Consider the following 25092-nt stretch of genomic DNA (forward strand, 5'->3'; position numbering starts at 1 on the left):
GAATCGAGATCAAGATTTTTATTGATGCCAAGCAAGCAGACCAGAGGAGATCCAATCGGTAAAAACCCGTAAATGTCCCCACCGTGTGACGTTCGGATAGAAGAGCCTGCACAATTTCCTCATCACAGCGATGTCATTTTAAAATAGAAGCACGTTGCGTCCCTGAACACAACTCTGCCATTTTACCTTCTTTAGACAAGCTGGAGTAACGGTCAAAACCGCTGCTAAAAGTCCAAATGCGGCACTTCCAACAGCGGTTCGTGTTCGCCGGACGCATTCCCCCTAATTTTTCTTCCTAGTCCTCTCTTTTGACTTCAATCTCGTGTGCGTCGTCGTCTCCGTCCACCTCTGCGTTTTCCCTCTCTAGTCGTTCCAGCTGCCGGGCCAGCTCAGTCTCGTCGGTATCCGTCACCACCTTGGGCTGGAGGGCGACATTTCAATAAATGCTCGCGACTAGCGTCCTTTTTTTTTTTTTCCCCCCCTAGAAGAAAATATTCTAGACCGACACTTGTCGCATTCAGAAGGCTAAAAATCTGATTTCTTTTTGTGTCAATGGAGATCGATTTAAGGTCATTCGCAACACCGAAACTGCAGCTCACCTCCATTTGGATGTTAAAGACCCCCCTCTTCTCCTCAATCTTCTCCTTGATGGCCACCATGGCCTGGTTGAGGACCGACAAGCCCTCCGTGCGCTCCAGAGTGGAGGTGGTCATCACGTAGCGGGGAGGGGCGATCAGGTTGATCTGTTGGGGAGTATTTATTTTAATAGGTCACATATGGACATTGGTACAACAGACTGTAGTTCAGGGCTCCCCAGACTTTTTTTTTTTTTACCCCAAGATCTACTTTTTAAGCAGAGTTCCCATAGCTCAGTGGTTAGAGCATGAGTTTAGTAAACCGGGGGTCGTGAGTTCGTATCTGACTGGGGTCAGGAAAGGGCATCCCACGTAAAAACTGTGGCAAACAAATATGAGCGTTCGTCTGAGATGTCACGCTGTGGCGACCCCGAACAGCACAAGCTGAAAGAAACTTTCAATCTACTTTTCAAGCAGCAGGAGAGCTTTTTTGGAAAATAATACTTCCACCTTATCTTTAAAAGATCGGAACAACGAGTCCGCTACGCCTCTTTTACCATCTTGGAAGGACTTCTTGTTAATAACGATGACGTGACGAACCCGGAAAGATGCTCCGCTGGCGGCTTTTTCCTGTTGAATGCGGCCAATTTGGATTTTTGTTGGTTCACTTTTCTCATTCTCAGCTCGCTTGTCGGCGTCGTATTTGCCATGAACAGTTCGAAAATGCCGCTCCACATCTCGCTACGCCGGCAGACGAGGCAAACGCACTTCGAAAGTGATACGTTCGTGTCGTCTTCTTTGCTCTATACTCATGTTTGATAAGATTTCTTTACTTTAAGAAAAAAAGCGAGGGCTTAAAATAGTGGGGGAACTTGCTGACTAGCGTGTTTTGCTGCACTCGGTGTCGTTTGTTGAGCATGCGCAATGAGCTAAAGGTCAGAAAAATACGGCTTTTTTTTTTTTTTTTGGTCGACGCATTGACCCCCCCCTGCTGTAGTTGAACTTTGTGAGTGGTTACACTTCCGGCGTATTACGCTGAGGACGCTGTGTACTTCCACGTTACCTTAATAGGCATGGCCTCTGTAGAACAGCCCAGTCCCGCCCTCAGCGCTTCCTTCACGGCGTCGATGCCTTCGTAGCCGTAACACGCCACTTCAATGTCTGCCGTCGAGATAAGCAATGTTTTATTTTTCTTCTTTAGGCGTCACAGACCCACGCGGCGTTTTCAAATTGTCACCTGCTCGTATCTTGACGGCTTGCGGAGTGAGTCGCCTGTTGATGTTGTCGATAAGCACGGCCCGCTCTTCTTCCGTCAGGTCCAGCTCTCCCAGGATCGAAGGATCACTGCGCCAAAGGAACGCGTTACCGCGTCGAATTGAATTTTGTCACAAATACTCCTTGCTTTGATCCACGGGTACGGACGCCAGTCCAACGTGAACAAAACGCTTGGATTCCTGCCATCGTCGTCATTTTGCATGTGTGAAAATTCACTTTACTCATTGCCGTTAAAATATGGAAAAGATTTCATGTTTTTGCACTCCAAAATGCTTTCGGCTCCCGGTTTTTATTGTGACATCGATAATCATGATCATCCATGATCCATTTTCTTTGCCGCTTATCCTCACGAGGGTGGCGGGGAGTGCTGGAGCCCATCCCGGCTGTCAATGGTGCAGGAGGCGGGGCACATAAAGACACAATCACACCTAGGGTCAATTTAGAGTGTCCAATTAATATTGCATGTTTTTGTGATGTGGGAGGAAACCGGAGTTCCCGGAGAACACCCGCGCAGGCACAGGGGAGAACATGCAAACTCCACACAGGCAGGGCTGGCATTGAACCCGGGTCCTCGGAACTGCGAGGCCAACGCTTTACTATCTTATCCACAATGCCGCCTAATCATGATCATATCAGTCATAATAATAATAATAATAGAGATGGCATTTTCATCCAGTTTGATTTCTAGCAGCGCACATATATGCACCATGAGGGCCAACTTTTTTCACTCTCCCGCACAATTATTGGTGTTCCACTGTCGTCAAAGCAACAGCGATAAAGTGAGCGACCCGAAAAACGAGGCGCAACCTTTTGTACGTCTCCGTACGGACGGCGGAACTTACGACACGGCTTGCTTGAAGACGTCGTAGGCGCCGTAGCCCGGCCGCTTGTACTTCTCGTCGAAGACCCAGGCCGTGCGCTGGTACAAGCTCTCCAGCTGCTCGTCTTTACTGTACTCCAGCACTTCGGCCACGTGTCGCAGGATGCTGTACACCTGCGTGCGCGCGTAAAACAGTAAATCACATGAATTATTTTTGTAAAAGGTGCTACCATAATTTTTTCACACGCTTTCAACTTTGCGGCTTATGCAGAGATGCAGCTAATTTGTAGATTTTTTTTTTTTTTTTTCCTAACAGCCGCAAGGGGGCACTCGAGCAGAAAGGGTGGAATATATGTGCCAAGGAAGTGACTTTTACCGGCCCTGTTAGCTCTGCGCTAGCTAGCGTGTTACTGCCGTGTCTCTTGATTTTTACCAGGATTTTTTTTTTTAACAACTGGCCCTGTTAGCGTGGTGCCGCTAGCATTAGCGCAGCGACGCTAGCGTTAAACTCTCCATGTACCGTCTTTCTTTGTAAATCTCTCGTGTTTCAATGCGGGCACTTGCGGCTTTTACACGGCTGCGGCCTATTTATGTACCAAAGGGTATTTCCTTTACAAATGTACTGGGTGAGGCTTATAACCAGGTGCGCTCTGTAGGTCGGGAATTCACGGGATAAGTATACTTCATCATAAACGGTCAGTGAAATGTATTAACACACACACGAGTACAGTGTAAGCCCCAAAGTCAAATCCGATCCGTTCCCACGGATCTGACAAATTCAGATTTCATAACGTAAAATGATGCGTCTCGCTGAACGCCACTCACAGTTTTGGATTTGGTGAATTTATCTTCACACTTGATGGCCTCCTCCGGCGAAACTCTTCTTTTTGAGAGATCGATGTACCCTGTAGAGAGAGAGGGGGGGGGGGGGGGGGGGGGAGTGGCAGAAACACGGCCGTTGACGCTCTTTTCCGCGAACCGACACGGAACAGCCCGGCGGGGAAGAGGCCCACCTTTCTCTTTGTCGACTCGGATGACCACCACGCACTCGTTGCGCCCGATGCGGATGAGCTTGTTGATGGAGCGAATGCGCCGACGCGACAGCTCGCTCAGGAGGATCATGCCCTCGATGTTGTTGTACTCCAGGAGGCTGACGTAGGCGCCCATCTCGGCGATGGAGCGCACGTTCACCATGACCACGTCCTCCACTTCCGGGAAGCGGTGTTGGTAGAATCGGCAGCTGAGGCTCGGCATTGCTGTTGAGCGCATCGAGAGGCTGACTTCAGAGATTTGTACAAAAAAATATGACCTCCTCCTCCGTTTTTTTTTTTTTCAACCTAGCTTAAAACTAAAAAAAATAAAAAATATTTTGATGCTTCTTCTGTACTGCACTAAAATGCCACCTGACATGTGGTTTAAAGTGTTTTGGGATTATTAATTATGGAGTGAGGAGGAGTGAGGGGGGTGTCCTTCACTCATAATAGTCACATATCACTAACCTCATAAATTCACAAGTTGTTTTTTTTATAGCTGAATTTAGTGACTTTTTTTTTTTACAGGCTTCATCCATTGGTTGCCATTTGCATCGGATTCCCTTTACATGTATGTGTACAAATCAATTTTACAGCTTTTGAATCAATTAAATACATTATCCTTACGAGCAAGTATTAAGCACAGACCGATTATTGGAAATATGGAATGCTTTATTTACCGTAGAAACCTTTAGGGAGCTACGTAACCATTCATGTTTTCATTTGACCCTTTACAGGACTGACTGCTGAGACTGGGAAGTTTATTATTTTAGCAAATCTAAAAAGCTGTTTAATTAACACATGTAGTTTATTTAAATGAGGTGTTGCAATTTTTATGATTAAAAACTTTGACAAAGATAGTTCTCCCTTTACAGCAAACGAATATCAGCTCCAAATATCAGTCATTGATTTTTGAATGAGCCATTTAAGTGTTCACGTAGATCAGATTTCAGTACAAGTGCTGCGTGAATACTAATACACATATGTATATAACATTTGTGGATTTCAAGGTAAATATTTGTCAAATATGTCTTTCCAACCAAACTATGAAAACATATGTTCCAAATTGTCAGAATTTATCAACTGTTGCATCGTATCAAAGTCTTTTACATATTTTTGGGCATATTTTGCAGTAAAAGAATCCTACAGTGGGCAAAGAGAATATTTACGAGTATAAAACACACATTGGCACATTTTGTCCGGCAGAAAATGATGCAACAAACAGGTCAAAACGAGTTCTTTTTATCATTTAGGTTAATTAAAAAAAATATTGACTAAGGACAATCATATAGCTAACCACATACGGAACACATGATGTCATACTAAGATAAGTAGGTAGGAAAATGAGTTAAGAGGAAAAAAGGGAGTGTAAAAAAAGAAATAGCTAATGTAGCACGACTAGCTTGGAGCTAGCAGCCGGGTGACCAGCTCACATGCGCCGCATGTGAGGGCACCATCGGCGACTTGCCACGAAAACGTCAGCTTCCTCCCTTAAAACTCACCTGTGTCATGTGTTTGTTGAAGAAAAGCCTTGAACGAAATTCACCGCGTGCTCAAATGTTCAATTTCGGTCGCCCTTTGGCTTCGTTGGAGTGATTGGCAATTAGCATCGGCTAGCTCTTTTTCGGAGCCCGAGAAATTTGTCGACCCGGAAAAGATCGTCATCCGTCGCCTTTGCGCACGCGCAGAGGGCTCGGGCAGGTGTCACGTGACTGGGGGTCAGCTGCTCCCCTCTGTCGGGAGGCTCTTGACGAGATCGTCTCAACCTGCGCTTGAAACATTCGCTCTTTACTTGGACTACACGGATTGTGAAAAGACCTCCTTCGTGTTGCAAGTAATCAGCAGAACACCGACAAGATGTCTGGAAAGGACAGGATCGACGTTTTCCCATCCCGAATGTAAGCCCGGCCGTTGGTTACATAGCTACGCTCGCTAACGCTTAAGCATCCCAAATGGCGATTTTATGATGTCTGCTTCCTCCATTGTGTAAACACGCTCTACAATTCACGTGTCGATAAGAATCTTATACGAAGCATGATTTGTTTAATTTAAAAAGAGGAACAGTCCTTGTCATGTGACTTTCTAAAAATACGACCCCAGCGGGAACTGTAGCTACTGCGTTGACGTCTTCACGGCCATCAATTATTATTATTATTATTTTCATCTACTATTTCTCTGATACATTTGCGGGAAACTACAAAATAACATAAATGACGTTTTTTCACTTGGTACTGAATGCAAGCAAAACGTGACTCGAAAAGCCCACTAGAACATCTATCCATCCATTTTCTTTGCCGCTTATCCCCACGAGGAGGCGGGGTACACCCTGAACCGGTCGCCAGCCAATCGCAGAGCACGTAGAGACAAACAGCCGCACTCACAATCTCACCTAGTGGCAATTTAGAGTGTCCGATTAATGTTGCATGTTTTTGGGATGTGGGAGGAAAGCGGAGAAAACCCACCCAGAACATGCAAACTCCACACAGGGGGGGGGCCGGGATTGAACCCAGCTCCTCAGAACTGTGAGGTCGACACTTTACCAGCTGATCCACCCTGCGTAGAACGTGCTGACTCCCATTTAGAATAAATTTGGAACAAAGACACATCCCGAGTTATGGGGTGTGTACACTTATGCAACACAGGCCATTTGCCTTTCTAGGTGGTGGTGTTTCTCACTCTTGTCGCGGTTTCGTTCTGCAGGGCGCAGACCATCATGAAGGCCCGCATGAAAGGCGCGCAGACGGGCCGCAACCTCCTCAAGAAGAAGTCGGACGCGCTTTCCATGCGGTTCCGTCAGATCCTTCGCAAAATCATCGAGGTCGGTTGTCGGAATATCAAATGAGAAGAGAAGGAATCAAAAATGAGATTCGATACCTGGATGTGTTTTTTTTTTTTTTTTCCCTCGCGTCAGACAAAGACCAAGATGGGGGAGGTGATGAGGGAGGCGGCTTTTTCTTTGGCTGAAGCCAAATTCGCTGCCGGTGACTTCAGGTAAGAGTTTTTTTTTCCGAGCGAGTTGATTTTTGTTGTGAAACTCCTGCGCGTCATTCTGTCTCCAGCACGACTGTCATCCAGAACGTCAACAAAGCTCAGGTGAAGGTCCGTGCCAAAAAAGACAACGTGGCAGGCGTGACCCTGCCCGTTTTCGAGCACTACCAGGAAGGCGGAGACAGTAAGTGAGAACGATGTCGGCATTCGTTTTCCTCAAGTGGATGTTTGAGACCCGGTTTGTGGTTGTCAGGCTACGAGCTGACTGGTCTGGCCAGAGGAGGGGAGCAGCTGTCCAGGTTGAAGAGGAACTACGCCAGAGCTGTGGAGCTCCTCGTGGAGTTGGCCTCCCTGCAGGTAGGCGGCGCGTCCCCAAAAATATCAGTTATAACTCAAATCACAGCTCATTAATTCATAGTCTCTACAACCAGACTAAGAAATTCCATTCCCGTTTTTCCCAGACATCTTTTGTCACTCTGGATGAGGCCATAAAGATCACAAACCGCCGCGTGAATGCAATCGAGCACGGTGAGTTTTATCAAGTGATTCCGATTTACGCGTTTCACGTAATTCCCGGTCTGGTACAAGCCGTGGCTTTCACAGCCGCTGGCAGCGGTAGTTAGTGTTAGCACCGATGCGCTAGCGTTAGCACCACCTTGCTAGCGTTAGAACTGCCATGTTAGGACCACATTGCTAGCGTTAGCACCGCCGCGTTAGCATCAGCTTGCCGGTACAAGCCGTGGCTTTCACAGCCGCTGGCAGCGGTAGTTAGTGTTAGCACCGATGCGCTAGCGTTAGCACCACCTTGCTAGCATTAGCACCGCCGCGTTAGTGTAAGCACCACTTTGCTTGCGTTAGCACCCCCATGTTAGCACCACCTTGCTAGCGTTTGCACCGCCGCGTTAGTGTAAGCACCACCTTGCTAGCGTTAGTACTGCCATGTTAGGACCACATTGCTAGCGTTAGCACCGCCGCGTTAGCATCAGCTTGCCGGTACAAGCCGTGGCTTTCACAGCCGCTGGCAGCGGTAGTTAGTGTTAGCACCGCCGTGTTAGTGTTAGCACCGATGCGCTAGCGTTAGCACCACCTTGCTAGCATTAGCACCGCCGCGTTAGTGTAAGCACCACTTTGCTTGTGTTAGCACCCCCATGTTAGCACCACCTTGCTAGCGTTTGCGCTGCCACGTTAGCACCGCCGCGTTAGTGTGAGCACCACCTTGCTAGGGTTAGTACTGCCATGTTAGGACCACATTGCTAGCGTTAGCACCGCCGCGTTAGCATCAGCTTGCCGGTACAAGCCGTGGCTTTCACAGCCGCTGGCAGCGGTAGTTAGTGTTAGCACCGATGCGCTAGCGTTAGCACCACCTTGCTAGCATTAGCACCGCCGCGTTAGTGTAAGCACCACTTTGCTTGCGTTAGCACCCCCATGTTAGCACCACCTTGCTAGCGTTTGCACCGCCGCGATAGCACCGCCGTTGGCATTAGCACCGCCGCGTTAGTGTAAGCACCACCTTGCTAGCGTTAGCACCACCGCATTAGCACTAAACTTTTTCTGTGTACCGAGGCTCATCACCAGGTGCGCTCTGTAGGCCGGGGATTACGGTATTCCTATTTTTAAAAGGGCAGAGCGTCTGTTTCAGTGATTATCCCTCGGATCGACCGCACCTTGACTTACATCATTACGGAGCTGGACGAGAGGGAACGAGAGGAGTTCTACAGGTCGGTGTCCTCAATAAGTTCCTCTTTGGGGGATTCCTCGCAGTCTCATTTGGGTCGTCGTCGCAGGCTGAAGAAGATCCAGGAGAAGAAGAAGCAGCTGAGGGAGAGGACGGAGAAGGAGATCGCCGCCCGTCTGGCCAAGCTGGGTCCCATCGCGGAGCCCGCCAACATGCTGACGGAAGAGACAGACGAAGACCTGCTGTTCGAGTAAAAGTCCCGTTGCCGAGGCAACCCTTACACCTATTTATCCCGCGCCTATCAGGGCCGTGTCCAAGTCTTCTTGTGAAGGAAATTGTGTGTTGTGATTTGTTGTTGTGTCGAGACTGGGGGGGGGGGAAGCAAAAATCATGAATTTCCATCTTTGTACAGAACCAAGTGGAAATGGAGAAAATAGAGATTGGCAAGTAAATTATGATGAATAAGTTTCTCCTCACATTGTATGCCGTACATTTGAAAATGGTTGGTGTGCGAGTGCCATTGCTTAAATTTACAAGACGTTTACCGAATGCACAGGTGTCAAACTCGAGGACCGGGGGGCCAGATCCGGCCCGCCGCATTTTCTGCGGCCTGCGAAGGCAAATGATGTGCGTGAACGTCCATGACTCTTGTTCAAATCTAGACCAAAATTTCAAATTGTCATATCATAAATGCTAACGTTGACACAGGTTTCAAACCTGAGGCCCGGGGACCAGAGCCGGCCCACCGCATTTAATGCGGCCCGCGTCGGCAAATCATGTGCGTCAACTTCCATGATTCTTGTTTAAATCTTGACCAAAATTTAAAATTGTTATACCATAAATGATATTGTTGCAATGATGTTTTGTCTCACCAAACATCAACCGTAGCTGAAAACCCCGTTACCCTTGATTTCTGCTTGCAAAACTAGTTCATAAATATCACGTGTAAAGTACGATTAAAAATTATGGTTTCACAGTCATAACGAACCTCTGAATGCGACCCGTGACAAAAATGAGTTTGACACCCCCTCCCCCCCGACCTAATGCTGTAACATTTCAACATGTCAAATAAATATAAAAAAATAAAATAAAAAGGCATACTGGGTACTCAAACGTTGTCTTGGCATCAACTCGTCATCCGAAACGTCTGAACTGGATCTCAGCGGCCGGTTTGCAACACGCATTTTGGTCATGTATGAATTCATCAATCCATTTTCTTCACCGCTTATCCTCACGAGGATCACGGGGAGTGCTGGAGCCTATCCCAGCTGTCAATGGGCAGGCAGCAGGGTACACTTGCAATCACACCTAGGGGCAATTTAAGACTGTCCAATTAATGTTGCATGTTTTCGGAACGTGGGAGGAAACCGGAATGCCCGGAGGAAACCCACGCAGGGACGGGGAGAACATGCAAACTCCACACAGGCAAGGCCGGGATTGAACCCGGGACCTCAGAACTGTGAGGCTTTAACAGCTGATCCACCGTGCTGCCCAAGTGGGAGGAAAAAAAAAAAAAAACATTCTGCAGTTAAAATAATATTTAATATTAACCAATCATTATAGACATGTTTTGGGAATAGGACACAAAATAAAACACTGATTGCGGTAAGAAGAAATAACTGCATGTCTATAAAAAAAAAAAAAAAAAAAGGAGCATACCATTACATCATTTTGACACTCCCGTTGTACACACACTTTTGGAGTAAAACGTTTACATTTTTTCCCCCTAGAATTTTTTTTTTTTATTTACAATTATAAATATTAAGATATGTCTATGTTTCATAACTGGCTAAACCAGAGAGGTGGGAATCATGCACAAAAAGCAACAAACAGACGAGAAGAATCGTAAGAAACCTGAGTCCATCCATCTCGGAGGAAATGTGCAAAGTTGTCCTCCAACTGCAGTCTTCAGGAACGTGCCGGCGCTCAACAGAGCCAGGAAGTGGGCACCCACTGCGGCTCCGTGTCCAGCTTCTCGATCAGCTTGCGCAGTTCGAAGAAAGCCTCGTTGGGCTCCCCGTTCACGACGGTGGCGTCGAACACGTGGCTGAAGTCCTGCTCCATCTCGCGGGCCTTCTCGATGACCTCCTTTAGCTCCTCCGGCTGCGCGGGGGGCACCAAATTTGACAACGTTAAACGACGGGAATGCGTCTTTTGGCGACACGTCCCCGCCACGTGACCAGGATAAGACATTTAGCACCTTAGGTGTTTTCCCCTCGGTCGCCAGCAGAGTGCGCAGTCGTTCTTGAGAAGGAGGAGCAATGAAAATGACGAAGGGCTTGAGGTTGGAGGACCTCAACACCTTCAAGGACTGTTGAAAACGAGTCAGAAAGAATTACAACCCCAAAAAAAACGTGCATGTGCCTTTTTTGGACATCGTACGTTTCACAAGAGTGAACTGAAATGGGCCCGCTACCGTACCCTGGTGTGCAGGCACAGCAGACAGATGCGCCCAGAGTTGACCACGTGCCGCACGGAGTCCGTGCTGGTACCGTAAAGGTTCTTCTCGTACTCGCCGGACTCGATGAACTTCCCCGCCGACAAGTCGGCCTCGAAGGCGGCTCGACTCACAAAGTGGTACTCGCGCCCGTTTCGCTCGTGTAACCTCGGGCTTCTGGTCGTGTCTACGCGAGCGAAGAGTCCCGATGAGATCGCCATTTTTCTTTTTAAAGTCAATTTTGGCAACTCACGTGGTACGGCAACGGCGAACTTCTCCGGTTCGACGGCGAGCAACCTGCGCCGCAGCTCGTCGTGGCCGCTGTTCGTGGGCGCGATCAGGGCGATGGGACGCTTGCGGGTGGCAGGCTGGTGATAGAGCGACATCTCCTCATAGGTCAGGACGTCGTCGCATTCTGAGAAGGGAAAGTCAGTCCAGGTCAAAATGGACGTCATCCCGGACAGGAAATGGGAAAATGTGGGCAATTAAGCTACGGTGAAGAAAATAAGTATTTGAACACCATAGAAAAACAATGTTGATATGTGGTATAGTAGCCTTTGTTTGCACTAACAGAGGTCAAACGTTTCCTGTAGTTGTTCACCAGGTTTGCACACACTGCAGGAGGGATTTTGGCCCACTCCTCAACGCAGATCTTCTCTCGATCGAGACAGGTTTCTGGGCTGCCGCTGAGAAACACGGAGTTTCAGCTCCCTCCAAAGATTTTCTCTTGGGTTTAGGTGTGGAGACTGGCTAGGCCACGCCAGAACCTTGATATGCTTCTTCCTGAGCCACTCCTTGGTTTTTCTGGCTGTGTGCTTCGGGTCATTGTCATGTCGAAAGACCCAGCCACGACCCATCTTCAATGTTCTGATGGAGGGAAATATTTTGTTCCTCATGTGTTCACCGTATTTGCTCGTTTTTTGTGTCCAGGTTTTCCTCAAAATCTGCTTCTAATCATACAAGTCCAGGCAGTACGGTGTCGCCTTTGTGGCCAAGCCTGCGACATCACATGACATCACAGCAAGGCATTTAGCCCCCCCCCCCCGCTGGGCACCTGGTGGCGCCTCCTCTGATCCCGTCCGTCTGCGAGGAGACGGCTAATCTGAGAAAAGCGGAGGCCTGGTCGCGTCGGCTGTCGCCCGAGCCGTTCGGGATGCGTCGAAGCAGGCAAAAGTTCGCACACTGACAAAATGTGCTCTGCTTTGGACAGGCGCACCAAGTGAGAGTACAGAGATGAAAAATAAATGATTATTATTAATTTTTTTACCAGTGTTCTTGCTCAGAGGAGATGTGCTTTTCTTCTTCTGCTTCTTGTTTTTCTTCACGTACCAACGTTTGCCTGAAAAAAAGGAGACGAGGTTTACTTGCGATTGCAAGAACGCCGTCTCGGTCGGCCATGTTGTGACCTTGGTGGCGCGCGGGCGACGTGATCTTCTTACCTTGTTGTTCTCTACTTCTGTCGGGTAAAGTTCTCTTCAAGGTCTCCCTCTGTTGCTGGAAGCACTTCCCTGACAAAGACAATTTGTATAATAAAAATTTTTTCAAGATTATATTCCCCGTGTTTTTTGTCTCGTAGTTTTAACGAGTTGGCCCACTTTCCATTTCCACTGCTTAACCTCCTTTTTCCAGCAGGCACAAGCTTGGGTCAAAGAGTAATCTCAATTAATTCTGAGGTGTTTGATTTAATCTGCTGGGCTTGCCAGATGGGTGGGGTTTGCTGCCAGTTAGTAGCTTGCCACAATATATCGGTTTTATTTCCCTAGCACCAGTCGGACGGGGCGAACACTAATTTTCATGTCGCAGCTGTCGGGTGGAACCGTCTAAAATAATACTTTTCAGAAAAAAAACATTTTTTAAAAAAATCTTGAGTTACCAAACCCATGTGCAGACAAACACCCCCAAAGCATGATGCTCGCACCCCCATGCTTCACAGTAGGGACAGTGTTCTTGGGATGGAACTCATCGTTTGTCTTCCTCCAAACACGGTTAGTGAGATTATAAGGATACATCCATCCATTTTCTTCACCGCTTATCCTCACGAGGGTCGCGGGGACTGCTGGAGCCTATCCCAGCTGTCAACGAGCAGGAGGCGAGCCAGCCAATCGCAGGGCACATAGAGACAGACAACAGTCGCACTCACAATCACACCGAGGGGCAATTTTGAGTGTCCAATTAATGGCGCATGTTTTTGGGATGTGGGAGGAAACCGGAGTGCCCGGAGAAAACCCACACAGGGATGGGGGGAGAACATAAAAACTCCAAACAGGCGGGGCCGGGATCGAACCCGGTACCCTCAGAACTGTGAGGCCAACGCTTTACAAGCTGATCCACCATACTGCCCCCCCCCCAAAAAAAAATTTATATATATAATTTATTTATTTATTTATTTTTAAATAGTTGTCCATAGTCTACTCCCAACCTGGAATGAGTCCAGCCAGTAGCTGGTTTTCCTCGTCTCTGTCCCTGTAGGCCTGCCACCAGTTGGGGTCATCCTGGCTGAGGACGTGGAGGATGTCCCCTTTCTGGAATGACAGGCCCAGCTCCCGACATGGCACGAAGGGGTCATCCGAGGGGTCGTAGTCAAAGTAAGCTCGTACGTGCATCTGTGGATGGGGGTGGGGGGAGGAGAGCGAGGGTTTTGCACGGTCTTTGTTGCCGGCCTTGCTTGCACGCGTGCAGACGGGCCGCACAGGTCCACGTTAGAGACTTACCACAGTCTGTCTGTGCTGGGCAGGTTTAATCTGAGAGCTCGGGATGAGGAGGAAGGTCAAAGTGCCGTGCATTTGTTGCTGAGAGACACGATGAGAGGAGATGGAAGAATACACAACATTAGGTCATCATCCCCCGCCCACAAAAAAAAAAAAATGACATGCTGTGAAATATGAACCTTGATGAGGTTCTTAATTTACTGCGCAAATGTCTTAGGCATCGTAAAATACCGCAATTTCCGGCCTACGAGCCGCAACTTTTTTCACATGCTTTCAACGCTGCGGTTTATGCGGTGATGCGGCTAATTTGTGCATTTTTTTTTTTCTAACGGCCGCAAGGGTGCACTTGAAGGGAAAAGGTAAGAATGAGACAGGTGGAATATATGTGCTAAGGAAGTGACTTTTACCGGCCCCTGTTAGCGCTATGCTAGCGTTTTGGTGCTGTGTTAGTGGCGTGTCTCAGTGATATTTACCAGTAAGTTTATTATTTTAAGTTGTTAGTTAGTGTTAGGGCGGTGCTAGCATTAGCACTAGCGTTAGCACTGTGCTAGCGTTAAACTCCTTCTGTATACCGTGTTTGTAAATATTTCGTGTTTCCATGTGGGCACTTGCGGTTTTTACACAGCTGCACCGTACCTATGTTCCAAAAAGGATTTCCTTTACAAATGCCCTCGGTGAGGCTTGTAATCAGGTTGCTCTGTAGGCCGGGAATTACGGTAGTTGACCTAGCAACGTGTATACTGTAACCGGAAAAGCGGAACTGTTGACAAACACCGGAAAATACATTCATGTACTTTCAACTGGCGGCAGTCTTGTCATCCAGAGCAAGTTAAAAAAAAAATGCTCCACGTGCATCCAAAGTTGGTATTTCAAAAATTCTAACAGAAAATTTGTCACAAAAATACTGTTTCTTGCAAAAAAAAAAACAAAAAAAAACAACAACATTACGGTATGACAAAGTAAAAGGACCATCAAAATGGATAGTGAGACAAGCATCATGAAAAATGTAACCCCACCTGGTCTAATGTAATATTTCATATATTTGAATCACACTTGCGTGATAAAATTGTCTCCGCATTACAGGCTGAAGGTCCAACAAAAAGTTCTCACCAGCAGGTCGTGAACATCGTTGACGTGCTTGCCGCGAACGGAAACCCCGTTGATCTCCAGGATCTCGTCCCCCTCGTTGAGCAGGCCGCTCCGCTCCGCCGTGCCCCCTTTCACCACACGGCTCACCACCACGCTGTCCACGTCGTTGCGCACGGTCGCCCCCTGGTGCCGCGCGCGTGCATTGCACAAATTAAGCTACGCCTCTTAAGTCGAACAATCAAGCATGTGAATGGAGTCTCACCAGTGGCGTGTCGCGGGTCTTGTGCAAGCGCACCATTTTAACGCTTTCTCCGAGATACTGGATCACATTGTCCTCTGCCATTTCCTGCACGGCCAAGCTGTCATGTGCCTGCATCAGCGCCTGAGCACACAAAGCAAACAGTCAGGAGGTAACCTCACGATCAGATCGCGCGTCGACAACATCTTTAAATACCGTGTTTGAAAGGGAGGTGAGGTGAAAAAGTACCGTAATTTCCGGCCTACAAGCTGTGAGTTTTTTCCACACTCTTTCAACCCCGCTGTTTATGCGGTGATGCAGCTAATTTGTGCATTTTTTTCTAACAGCCGCAAGGGGGCACTCGAGCGGAGAAGGTAAGAATGAAACCGGTGGAATATATGTGCCGAGGAAGTGACTTTTACTTGCCCTGTTAGCGCTGCGCTAGCATTAGCGCTGTGCTAGTGTGTTACTGGCGTGTCTCTGTAATATTCACCAGTAAGTTTTGTTTTAACCGGCCCTGTTAGCGGTAGCGGTAGCTAACATGTTGGTACTGTGCAGCTGCCACGGCTGTTTTTTTTTTTTTACTTGTATGTTGTTTGTTTGTTTTTTTTTTTTTAAGAGCCCTGTTTGTGCTACCATGTTGTTGCTATGATAAGCTAAGCTAAGGTATTCAAACTTTGAAAACGCTTTCCGTGTACTGTCTTTCTTTGTAAATATTTCATGTTTCAATGTGGACACTTGCGGCTTTTACACAGCTGCGGCGTATGTCTGTACCAAATGGTATTTCCTTTACAAATGTACTCGGTGAGGCTTGTAACCAGGTGCACTCTGTAGGCCAAGAATTACAGTACACGAGTGACCTTACCTGGAGATGAGGGTTGGTGAGCAGAGCCCTGAGCTCCAAGCCTTCACTCTGTTGACTGGACTGCAGGATATTCTGGACCTGAATACGCGCACACAGCACAATTAGGTCACATCATGATTTATCTGAAATACCGATGAAAGATCTTTGTGTAACAATATGATTACAAAGTTAACAGGCCTCTAAAGCCTTGTTGCCAAAGACAAAGTAGAATAACATACCGTAATTTCCGGCCTACAAGCCGTGACTTCTTTCACACGCTTTCAACCCTGCGGTTTATGCGGTGATGCGGCTAATTTGTGCATTTTTTCTTAACGGCCGCAAGGGGGCACTCCAGCGGAAAAGGTAAGAATGAGACTGGTGGAATATATGTGCCGAGGAAGTGACTCTTACCGGCCCTGCTAGCGCTGCGCTAGCGTTAGTGCTGTGCTAGCGTGTTGCTGCTGTGTTACTGGCAAGTCCCAGTGATATTTACCGGTAAGTTTTATTTTAACCAGTCCTGTTAGCTTTAACGCTTACGTTAGTGCTAGCTTTTGTGCGGCGCTAGTATTAGCACTAGCGTTAGCACTGCGCTATCGCCGCACTGTGTACCGTCTTTCTTTGGAAATATCTTTTTTTTATCGTTTCAATGTGGGTTTCAATGTGGGCACTTGCGGCTTTTACCCAGCTGCGGCGTATGTCTGTACTAAATGTTATTTCCTGAACTTGGTGAGGCTTGTATCCAGGTGCGCTCTGTAGGTAGCTAGTTCAGTGACATGTTGTCCGTTAAAAAGTAGCTGACACAAGATCTGCTTTGTTTTTGCCCTTCACGAGTGCCACTGTCGTGAAATCTGCTACATAAGCAGTGCATTCATATATTCACATTAGTAGCTTGGTTTATGAATGAGCATAAAAACACTTCATGTCCCACCTTTAAATCTTAATGCAATTTCACACTCCAGAGAAAAGGGCCTTTACGCTTGTCCCGCTATAAAACAACTCTTAGAGTTTTTGAGTACAAGTGCTCCATGCCAGGCATTTAAAGCATTTTTCTGCTACGGTAAGAAGACACGAAAACGTAGCCACTCTTTTTCCATTTTGCTTATTCAAGCTCTTGGTCATAAGACTGCCGTGTCATCTGGTCTGAAGATTTGCTCGCTCCGGCAAAAAAATGTCTGTACACATGGATGGCATTAGTCAACCTTAAAGGACATTGACAGCCCGTTTAGTGCATTTTTCTGTAGCTACAACTCCCAAATATGAACCATCAGAAGAAAACAACAAGAATAATAATTGTCAGTTATGTAAGGGAAGGTCAAGTGTAGGGTCTTAAAGACGTACACTCATAATTCCAAACGTTACAGTACTTACGCAGCCCATCAATGTGTTTTATAATGACAGCGTCCACCACCGCCGCTTTAGTTAGCAACACAGTCTGGGCAATGTAGAGCAAAGACGAGCTAGACGTGCTGCTTATTTTTACTTTTGATATTAATGGAGAAAGATAAAAAAAGAAATGCTGTCGTTTTAAGATGCATTGACTGTATGTGAATGTGAGTATGTGAATAATCGAAGAAAAAGTGGTGAAACTGAACGAGATTTGCCCTTTTCTGAGTGGGAAAGGTCTGGTCTGAAGCCAAAGTAGAAAGTGCAGGATCAGATGGTGTGTCATTTTAAAATTCCACCTTTACAATTAGCCAAAAGACATCCTGTACTTTCGGTATTTGAGTAAAGACATTTTGGAGATTTTGATGGAGATTTTCCATCAACTGTAACAGGGCGACAACGGAATCTTTGAAAAATGTGTCAGTTTCGGTTGGCCTTAATCAAACTTTGCTTGTGAAAACAGCATTAAAAACATTCCATGGGGGGTCTTGTTAGGAGTCTGTTGTGTACACGTTCCACTAATCAAGCTCACCAACAAGGTGACACCCGACCCCACCCCCCAGCGTTCCCTCCCTCTTTGATGCTAGTCCTGCAACCGCACTACAGTAAGCCGCTGGAGATTCTTTTTCTGGCCCGCTCCCTGCTGCACCGCTCGGAGATTAGTCGATCCAATGGGAGCGTCTATCGAGGGCCCAGCCGCGGCTATTAGGCGTCGTTAAAGCGCTTTGGGATCCGTGCCCGGCGTGCGAGAGGCCGCACCGGTTTACTGCGCGCGGGACGACGACGCCTTGCCGTGTCTGAGAGCAAAATAGATCCGCTCACTCGGGGTTGTCTCAAGGCAAGACTGGAATAGCGGGCGGTGCTGCTCGCTGGCCTTTAAATGAACTTTCGACGCCGCGTGGCCGGCCGTTTCATCACAATTAAGGCGGATTCCGCCACAATGGCTACGGCGTTTTCCTCCTCATACCTATGATGGACTTAATACAACCCCCAGCGGAGCGCCTATTCAATTTAATAACAGCAAAACATGTTGCAATGCTTGTCTCTGGTTCTGTGTGACAGGAAACAACCCAGGCTCAATTGTGCAGGGACATAAGTCAATTACTGCTGCTTTGCTTTAAGGACCGACCGACTGCCTTGGGTTTGTGCCGCCAAAACAACCAGTTCTGTTCGGCCCTGTAAACAAAGAGCAGACTTAAAGGCTGACATCTACTTCCCAAATGAAGCACTCGACTTCATTCACTGACTGCAATATTTCACATTTTGGTACACCCCACTGGTACTGGGTCAACCCTAACCCTGCACTTGCTCTCTCGTTAGCCATGGAATGTCTTAACTTTATAAGACGATAAACTGCTTTTGTGTGCGGTGTGGGGCAAGTGATTAATATTATCCATCCATCCATTTTCTTGGCCCCTTATCCTCACGAGGGTCGCGGGAGTGCTGGAGCCTATGAGCCAGGTGTCAACAGGCAGGAGGCGGAATACACCCTGAACTGGTTTCCAGCCAATCACAGGGCACATAGAGACAAACAGCCGCACTCACAATCACACCTACAGGCAATTTAGAGTGTCCAACTAATTTTGCATGTTTTCGGGATGTGGGAGGAAACCGGAGTGCCCGGAAAAAAGGCACAGGGAGAATGTGCAAACTCCACAGAGGCGGGGCTGGGATTGAACCCTGGTCCTTAGAACTGTGAGGCCAACACTTTACAGCTGATCCACCGTGCCGCTATGATTAACATTACCATAACGCACCTGGTTTAAGCCTCACCCAGTACATTTGTAAAGGAAATACCATTTGGTACACACATAGGCTGCAGCCGTGTAAAAGCCGCAAGTGCCCACATTAAAACACGAGATATTTACAAAGAAAGATGGTACACAGAGTTTAATGCTAACGCCGCCGTGCTAACAGTTAAAAAAAAAAAAAAAAAAAAACATACTGGTTTTAAAAAAAAAAAAAAAAAAAAAAAAAAAAAAAAAATCACTGAGACACGGCAGTAACACGTTAGCGTAGCGCTAACAGGGCCGGACCGGTAAAAGTCACGTCCTTGGCCCATATATTCCACCGGTCTCACTTTTACCTTTTCCGCTCGAGTTCCCCCTTGCGGCAGTTAGAAAAAAAAACACACAAATTAGCCGCATCACCGCATAAACCTCAGGCTTGAAAGCATGTGAAAAAAGTTGCGACTTATAGGCCGTAAATTACGGTGATTAAATAAATTTGAGTCAGTTAACATTAAAAGTACAACATTAACGGTTTGACATGGCTGAACAAGTCACGGGTTGAACTATTTGAACTCCAACCAAAAATTCTCAGAAAAAAAAAAGGTCAGAAAAACCCAATTAAGTTACACTTCTAGATTCTTGTAAATGATGACTTTTAAGGGAACAAAAAAAAAATAATAATAAATAAATTAAAAAAAAGAATAATTAGGTCAGTAAATAAATCCATCCATTGTCTATCGCGCTTGTCCAGTATATTAAACATCGACATCACAAAAAAAATTCACTCGCTCCACTGTGATACGAGTGTCACATGCAAGACGAGGCATACCTCTTGGCAAAGCTCTTGCGCCTGCACCGTGAGGGGCGAGGTAGGGTTGACTCGGTTCATCTTTTGGGACACGACGGTGTAGATGCTGTAGGCGCACTTGAAGTCGTCCTGCCCGAGCAGCTGGAGCAGCAGCTCCGCATCTTGCTGGCTCTGCGCGTCGCTCACGCACTGCTGTGCCCACTTGACGGCCTGCAGCAGCTCCTCCAGCTCTGGTGGACACACAAAAACACGTCAGATGGATATGTTTACCCACTTTTCTATCGGCTCCCTTAAAAGGTTCTTTTCATATGTCGCACACCCTGGGAAATATGACTAATAGCAGGTTATGATTTGAGCCAATCGTGTTTCATCCATGACTGTAATGCCATTTAAACTGCAACTAAAAATGCGCATTAACAACTTGCTAGCTTAAATCTTTATAAGCATTTTGAATAGTTTGCGGAGGGCCCTTTTCTGTTCCGGCAAGACGGAACGCAATGTATGTCCTTCGAGGCATGCTTGGGTTAGTTTGGAGTGCAAGAATGTGACTCAACCCATTGAAACACCTTTTTTTTTTTGGGGGGGGGGGGTAGAGACTGTCGGCCAACACAAGTGCTCTTCAGGGTGGGTGGACTGAAATTCCCACAAACACGGCAAAATCAGTGAAGCGTGGGGGTCGTCTTTGTTGACAGCATTACCAAAAAGTGAGTTTTCGGCGTTACGGACGGTTGCGCGCTTCACTAGTTTGAGCGCCGGTGTGAGAAAACCCGACCGTTGTCATCCGAACAAGCCGGCACACGCTTGGTTACAAACATACCGTTTTTCGCTGGATTCTTGTTAATGGCCAACAACTGTTTCTCAAACAAATATTTAATCAAAGTATGTCTTTAATCGTGTGAGTCCCCGTAGCTCTGTGGTTTGGTAAACCAGGGGTCGTGAGTTCGTATCTCACTGTGGCCTCCACTCCTCTTGAGAGGTTGCGCCAGGAAGGCCATCCGGCGTAAAAACTGCGGCAAACAAATATGAGCGTTTCATCTGAGATGACACGCTGTGACGACCCCTAATGGGTCAAGCCGAAAGAAACTTACTTTTACTCGTGTTTTACCGTAGATTAGTAAGTGACTATGGTGTGTTTAGACGAGAGCGCAAATGAGGGATAGGACTGATGTTAGGGAACATGAACCAGGAAGCTATGAAACGATGAAAAGGACAATACCCCCCCCTCCATCAAAGATAATATATTGTGAGCTACAAGAATGATTCGTGTAGGTAGCGTGTTGTGTCACCCTAAAAAAAGAAACCACATGCTTCTGGCATTCAAAATATACAACTACCGTAATTTAATTGGAGCGGAAAAGGTAAGAGTGAGACCGGTGGAATATATGTGCCGAGGTAGTGACATTTACTGGCCGTGTTAGCGTTGCGCTAGCGTTAGCGATGCGCTAGAGTGTTGCTACCGTGTTCCTAGCGTGTCTCAGTGATATTTATCGATAAGTTTTATTTTAACCGGCCCTGCTAGCCTTAGCACGGCACTAGCGTAGCTTTAGCACCGTGCTAGCGTTAGCACTAGCTTTAGCACCGCGCAAGCATTAAACTCTTTCTGAGTACCGTCTTTGTAAATATCTCGTGTTTCAATGTGGGCACTTGCGGCTTTTACACAGCTGCGGCGTATGTATGAACCAAATGGTATTTCCTTTACAAATGTACTCGGCGAGGTTGTAACCAGGTGCGCTCTGGAGGCCGGGAATTACGGTACGTAAGTGAATGAGTTAATTAAGCAACAACATAGGAGTATGTTTCAACATAAGCGAAGCTATGAAACTGACAACATTCGACTTAAATTTATGGTTCCTTGTCCTTTAAACAAAACCAGTCACTTCCATGCCTGCCCTCTGCTCTCCCTCCTCCTTCGTCATTGTTTCGACTCCTTTTGTTTATAGTTGTCGCTCCCATTAGCTCACAACTTCCCGTAAGTCTGCATTGCTCTGTCAAGACCCCGAGATATTTATTCAACGTCAACTCACCGGCAGGCGGAGGGTTGGAATGCGTGTCTTTGGTAGTAGCGTTCTCCTTCCCCTCAAAGGTGGGATTGTCGACGCCCACTTTCGGGTTCTCCGCCAGCCTCTTGAGCCTCAGCGAAGCGTCCGGGTCGACGTCGCGCTTCCCCCGTCCGTCGTCCTCCCTCCTCTTCCTCAGCTCGTCCTGGTAGTGCTGAATCCTCTCCATTTGGGCGCTGCAGTGCACGGGCTTGACCAGGCAGCTCTCGTCGCCGGGGCAGTCCACCGCCCGCTCCCTGTGGCCGGAGCCCTCCTGCACGTAACCGTTCATGTGGGACGTGATCATCGCTGCCCCCCAGCATACAGCTCGGACCACCTCAGTCCCGGCTGAGCGCTGCTCGGCTGTTAAGAGGAACTGGCGCGGAGACGCTCATCGGGGGCCATTTTACTCCAGCGGCAGATGTCGATCTACGGGGTGCAAACATTCATCCTGCAATATAAACGAAGAAATTATATATACACACACACACACACACACACCACACACACACACACACACACACACCACACACACACACACACCATTTTATTTTTGGTCTCATAAAATCTCAACAGGGTCATCACACGGTGTATGCATCCGTGCCACAAATGGTGTAAACCGGGGGTGTCAAAGTCATTTTTCTCACAGGCCACATTGTTGCTCCGGTTTCCCTCAGAGGGGCGCTATGACAGCGGAATAAAAATATTTAATCATCTCATCATATTCGCATCATCAATTTATAAACTACTTTTGGAATCACAAATCAAGGGTCATGTGTTTTTCAACTATTCACGTTTGGTAACACAAAAATGCTTGTAATATCTCAACTTTATCATTTGTGAAATATGACAATTTGAAATTTTGGTACAGATTTTTTACAAGAATCATGGAAATTGACACTCTAGACTTGGCTTCGCGGGCCACATAAAAATCATGTGGCGGGCCAGATCTGCCCCCCGGGTCTCGAGTTTGACACCAGTGCTGTTAACATTTGCTTAAATAGCGGCAACCAGACTTAACAGATGTTTACTTATCAACTGTGTCTCCACGTAAATAAATCAACATGGCAGACGCTAAGCGGCTGTAAATACATTTCTTACGATTACTAGACGACATCATAGAGGCATGGCATCTGTAAAGCTGATGGAATTTATTTGTATAGCGGATTTCATACATACGATCGTTGGGCTTTATCTTGTCAACTCAAATGCGAAGGGATACGCTTGCCACCGGGGGGACGAAAACACGAGTGGATCACTCTGACTGTTTTATAACAAGAATATGGTGGCGGTGGGGACCTCTGTCAGTGGTCTTAAACTATCACGAGGCATATACTCAGCTACATAAGGCTTATTATTATAGCCAATTACAGCTGTATTTTTATTAGCGCTGGCTTGTACGACAACCTATTCTGTACTCCACATAAGTACATGCATAAACAGTAAGGTCAATTTTGAATGTTTACGTCCAATTCCTACTGATAACCGAGACTCGTTGCAGCCCTCCCCCCTTTACCCTCGATTTGCCTGAGCTAATCACAATTGGCAGGACTAGTTCGCACCCCCCCACCCCCCTTCGCCACAGCTCTTGCTCCAAGCTCTGAATGCATTTATCTTCGTTTAGACTGGCGGCTGACAAACAGCGGAGACTTCGACAAGGCCATCTGTTGCCACAGCCTTAATTAATCCTCGGATATCTCGGCAGGCCGAGGTACCTGAACGGGAAGGTGATATACGACGCAGATACTGTAAGGGGGGGGGATGATCAAATGCGATCTGATCATACGACCAAGGCCTAACTATGAATTAAAAATACAACCCCCCACCCAAAAAAAAAAAAAAAAAAACTGGCAATATCTTGAGATAAACTTTAAATTTACAGACATCCACTCCAAGGATATGATGTACCTACAAAAAAGCGCCCCCACCCCCACCCACGTCACCCCTAAAAAAGTGTCAACATTTTTACAGACATGCACAACCTATTTAGATACTGCACCAAATATAACATCTCATGTGATGTCTCCTGTTTGAAGATCTCTGACACGACCAAATTAGGGTCTCCCAAATTTGGAGACATGACCAAAAATGGGCATTTTTTAAAAATTATTATTTTTCTTTTAAACGTGGACCTCGATTATGATAGTACATCATAGTACAGTATTTAATTGATCATCAAATCAAGGGTAAGATTTTTTTCTCCCGATATCCATTTTTCATTTATTAGCTGACTTTTCCCTGCTGAAAAAATATTCTATAGAAATGTATAGAATTTCTATTTCTATAGAATTTCTACAGAACAACTTGTTCTATAGAACTTTGGCTGATATTTTCTAAAGAATTTCTCCAGAAATTTCCTTAAGAGGGCCGTTATGACTGCGGAACAAAAATATTAAATCATCTCATCATATTCACATCATCAATTTATGAACTAGTTTTGGAATCAGAAATCAAGGGTAATGTGTTTCTCAACTATTCACGTTTGGTAACACAAAAATGCTTGTAATATCTCAACTTTATCATTTATGACATATGACCATTTGAAATTTTGGTTCTACAGAAATTCTATAGAACTTGGGTCCTAAAGTTCTATAGTTCTTTAGAAATGTTCTATAGAAACATTTTTAGCAGGGTTGGGTGTTATAATTTTTTCAAGTAACCTAAATATTTTGGTGAAAACATAGAGTATAACATAATAGAGTGATATCAGTGTAAACCTTAACTAAGTGATGAAAACCGGCTGAGACGTAGCCGAATTGTTAGCATAATACCAAAATTGACATTTTGATACATCTACATTAAACAATACTCGGGCTTTACAACTTAATGACACGCCTAGAGGTGGAAATAATTATTTAGTTAGTCGCTAAGGCGAATGTGTGATTTTAAAACTAGTTATATTGCTGCTTTGCGAGGAGATTAGTTGAAAACAGCCGTCACGTGTAACTATTTAGCGATTACCGAGAGGTAAAAAGGTCCTGTTTGCGCGATATTACGCACAGGAAACTGCTTCGGTCTGGCCACTGAAAGGATAAACAGAAGGATAATTGGGATTAAAACCGCGCAATTGTTTTTTCAATGAAGTTTAAATGGGCTAAATTAGCTAAGTATCAGGGTGCCGCTAACTCCCAAAGTCAACTACGTAGCTGTGGCCAGTGAACGGCCGAGACTACTCACCACTGCGGCGTCTGTGAATACGGCTTAAGAAAAGCCTGCTGCTCCCTCAGTCTTCGACTTTTTTTATTTTTAAAATACACCACCGCTTTTATGAATAAATAAATAAAAAAAACGAGAAAAAAAACGAAAGGAGGGGAAAAAGTCAAGGTAATCACACGGGGTCCCGGTGGTCTCCGTCCTCCCTGTTGAAGTGAGAGTTGCGTTCACGGACTCGCGAAGCCATTGAAAGACGTGCACGAGGTGTTTTTGTACGGTCTCCCTTGGCAACACCGAGGCAC

The 25092-nt window shown here is 46.5% G+C and overlaps 3 protein-coding genes across 4 annotated transcripts; 1 reads left to right on the top strand and 2 right to left on the bottom strand.

Moving 5' to 3' along the window:
- Positions 1 to 3: 3 nt before the first annotated feature.
- eif2s1b (eukaryotic translation initiation factor 2, subunit 1 alpha b) lies at positions 4 to 5345 on the bottom strand. Its single transcript, XM_061811789.1, has 8 exons — positions 5204 to 5345; positions 3684 to 3926; positions 3496 to 3575; positions 2693 to 2844; positions 1813 to 1919; positions 1639 to 1736; positions 600 to 743; positions 4 to 421 (listed from the first exon to the last, which is right to left on the bottom strand). The coding sequence occupies exons 2-8, from the start codon at positions 3922 to 3924 to the stop codon at positions 296 to 298; spliced, it is 948 nt and encodes a 315-aa protein (XP_061667773.1). The 5' UTR covers positions 3925 to 3926; positions 5204 to 5345; the 3' UTR covers positions 4 to 295.
- A 114-nt stretch (positions 5346 to 5459) lies between these two features.
- Positions 5460 to 9477, top strand: atp6v1d (ATPase H+ transporting V1 subunit D). The gene is made up of 8 exons (XM_061811790.1): positions 5460 to 5599; positions 6402 to 6519; positions 6613 to 6692; positions 6761 to 6873; positions 6943 to 7046; positions 7151 to 7217; positions 8329 to 8407; positions 8474 to 9477. Exons 1-8 carry the CDS (start codon positions 5559 to 5561, stop codon positions 8616 to 8618), a joined length of 747 nt encoding a protein of 248 aa, XP_061667774.1. The 5' UTR covers positions 5460 to 5558; the 3' UTR covers positions 8619 to 9477.
- A 523-nt stretch (positions 9478 to 10000) lies between these two features.
- pals1b (protein associated with LIN7 1, MAGUK p55 family member b) lies at positions 10001 to 25091 on the bottom strand. Of its 2 annotated transcripts, none has more exons than XM_061812940.1 (14): positions 24599 to 24763; positions 21626 to 22088; positions 19623 to 19831; positions 15702 to 15779; positions 14861 to 14980; positions 14620 to 14781; positions 13513 to 13590; positions 13221 to 13404; positions 12241 to 12309; positions 12069 to 12140; positions 11055 to 11216; positions 10786 to 10988; positions 10565 to 10675; positions 10001 to 10467 (listed from the first exon to the last, which is right to left on the bottom strand). In XM_061812940.1, the coding sequence occupies exons 2-14, from the start codon at positions 21942 to 21944 to the stop codon at positions 10291 to 10293; spliced, it is 1944 nt and encodes a 647-aa protein (XP_061668924.1). In that variant the 5' UTR covers positions 21945 to 22088; positions 24599 to 24763; the 3' UTR covers positions 10001 to 10290. The 2 variants fall into 2 exon arrangements, with proteins under 2 accessions (XP_061668924.1, XP_061668923.1); XM_061812939.1 differs by lacking the exon at positions 24599 to 24763 and adding an exon at positions 24815 to 25091 and having other exon boundaries at positions 10002 to 10467.
- Position 25092: the final 1 nt, after the last annotated feature.

Source organism: Syngnathoides biaculeatus, chromosome 23 (assembly GCF_019802595.1).
Source record: "Syngnathoides biaculeatus isolate LvHL_M chromosome 23, ASM1980259v1, whole genome shotgun sequence".
NCBI lineage: Eukaryota > Metazoa > Chordata > Actinopteri > Syngnathiformes > Syngnathidae > Syngnathoides > Syngnathoides biaculeatus.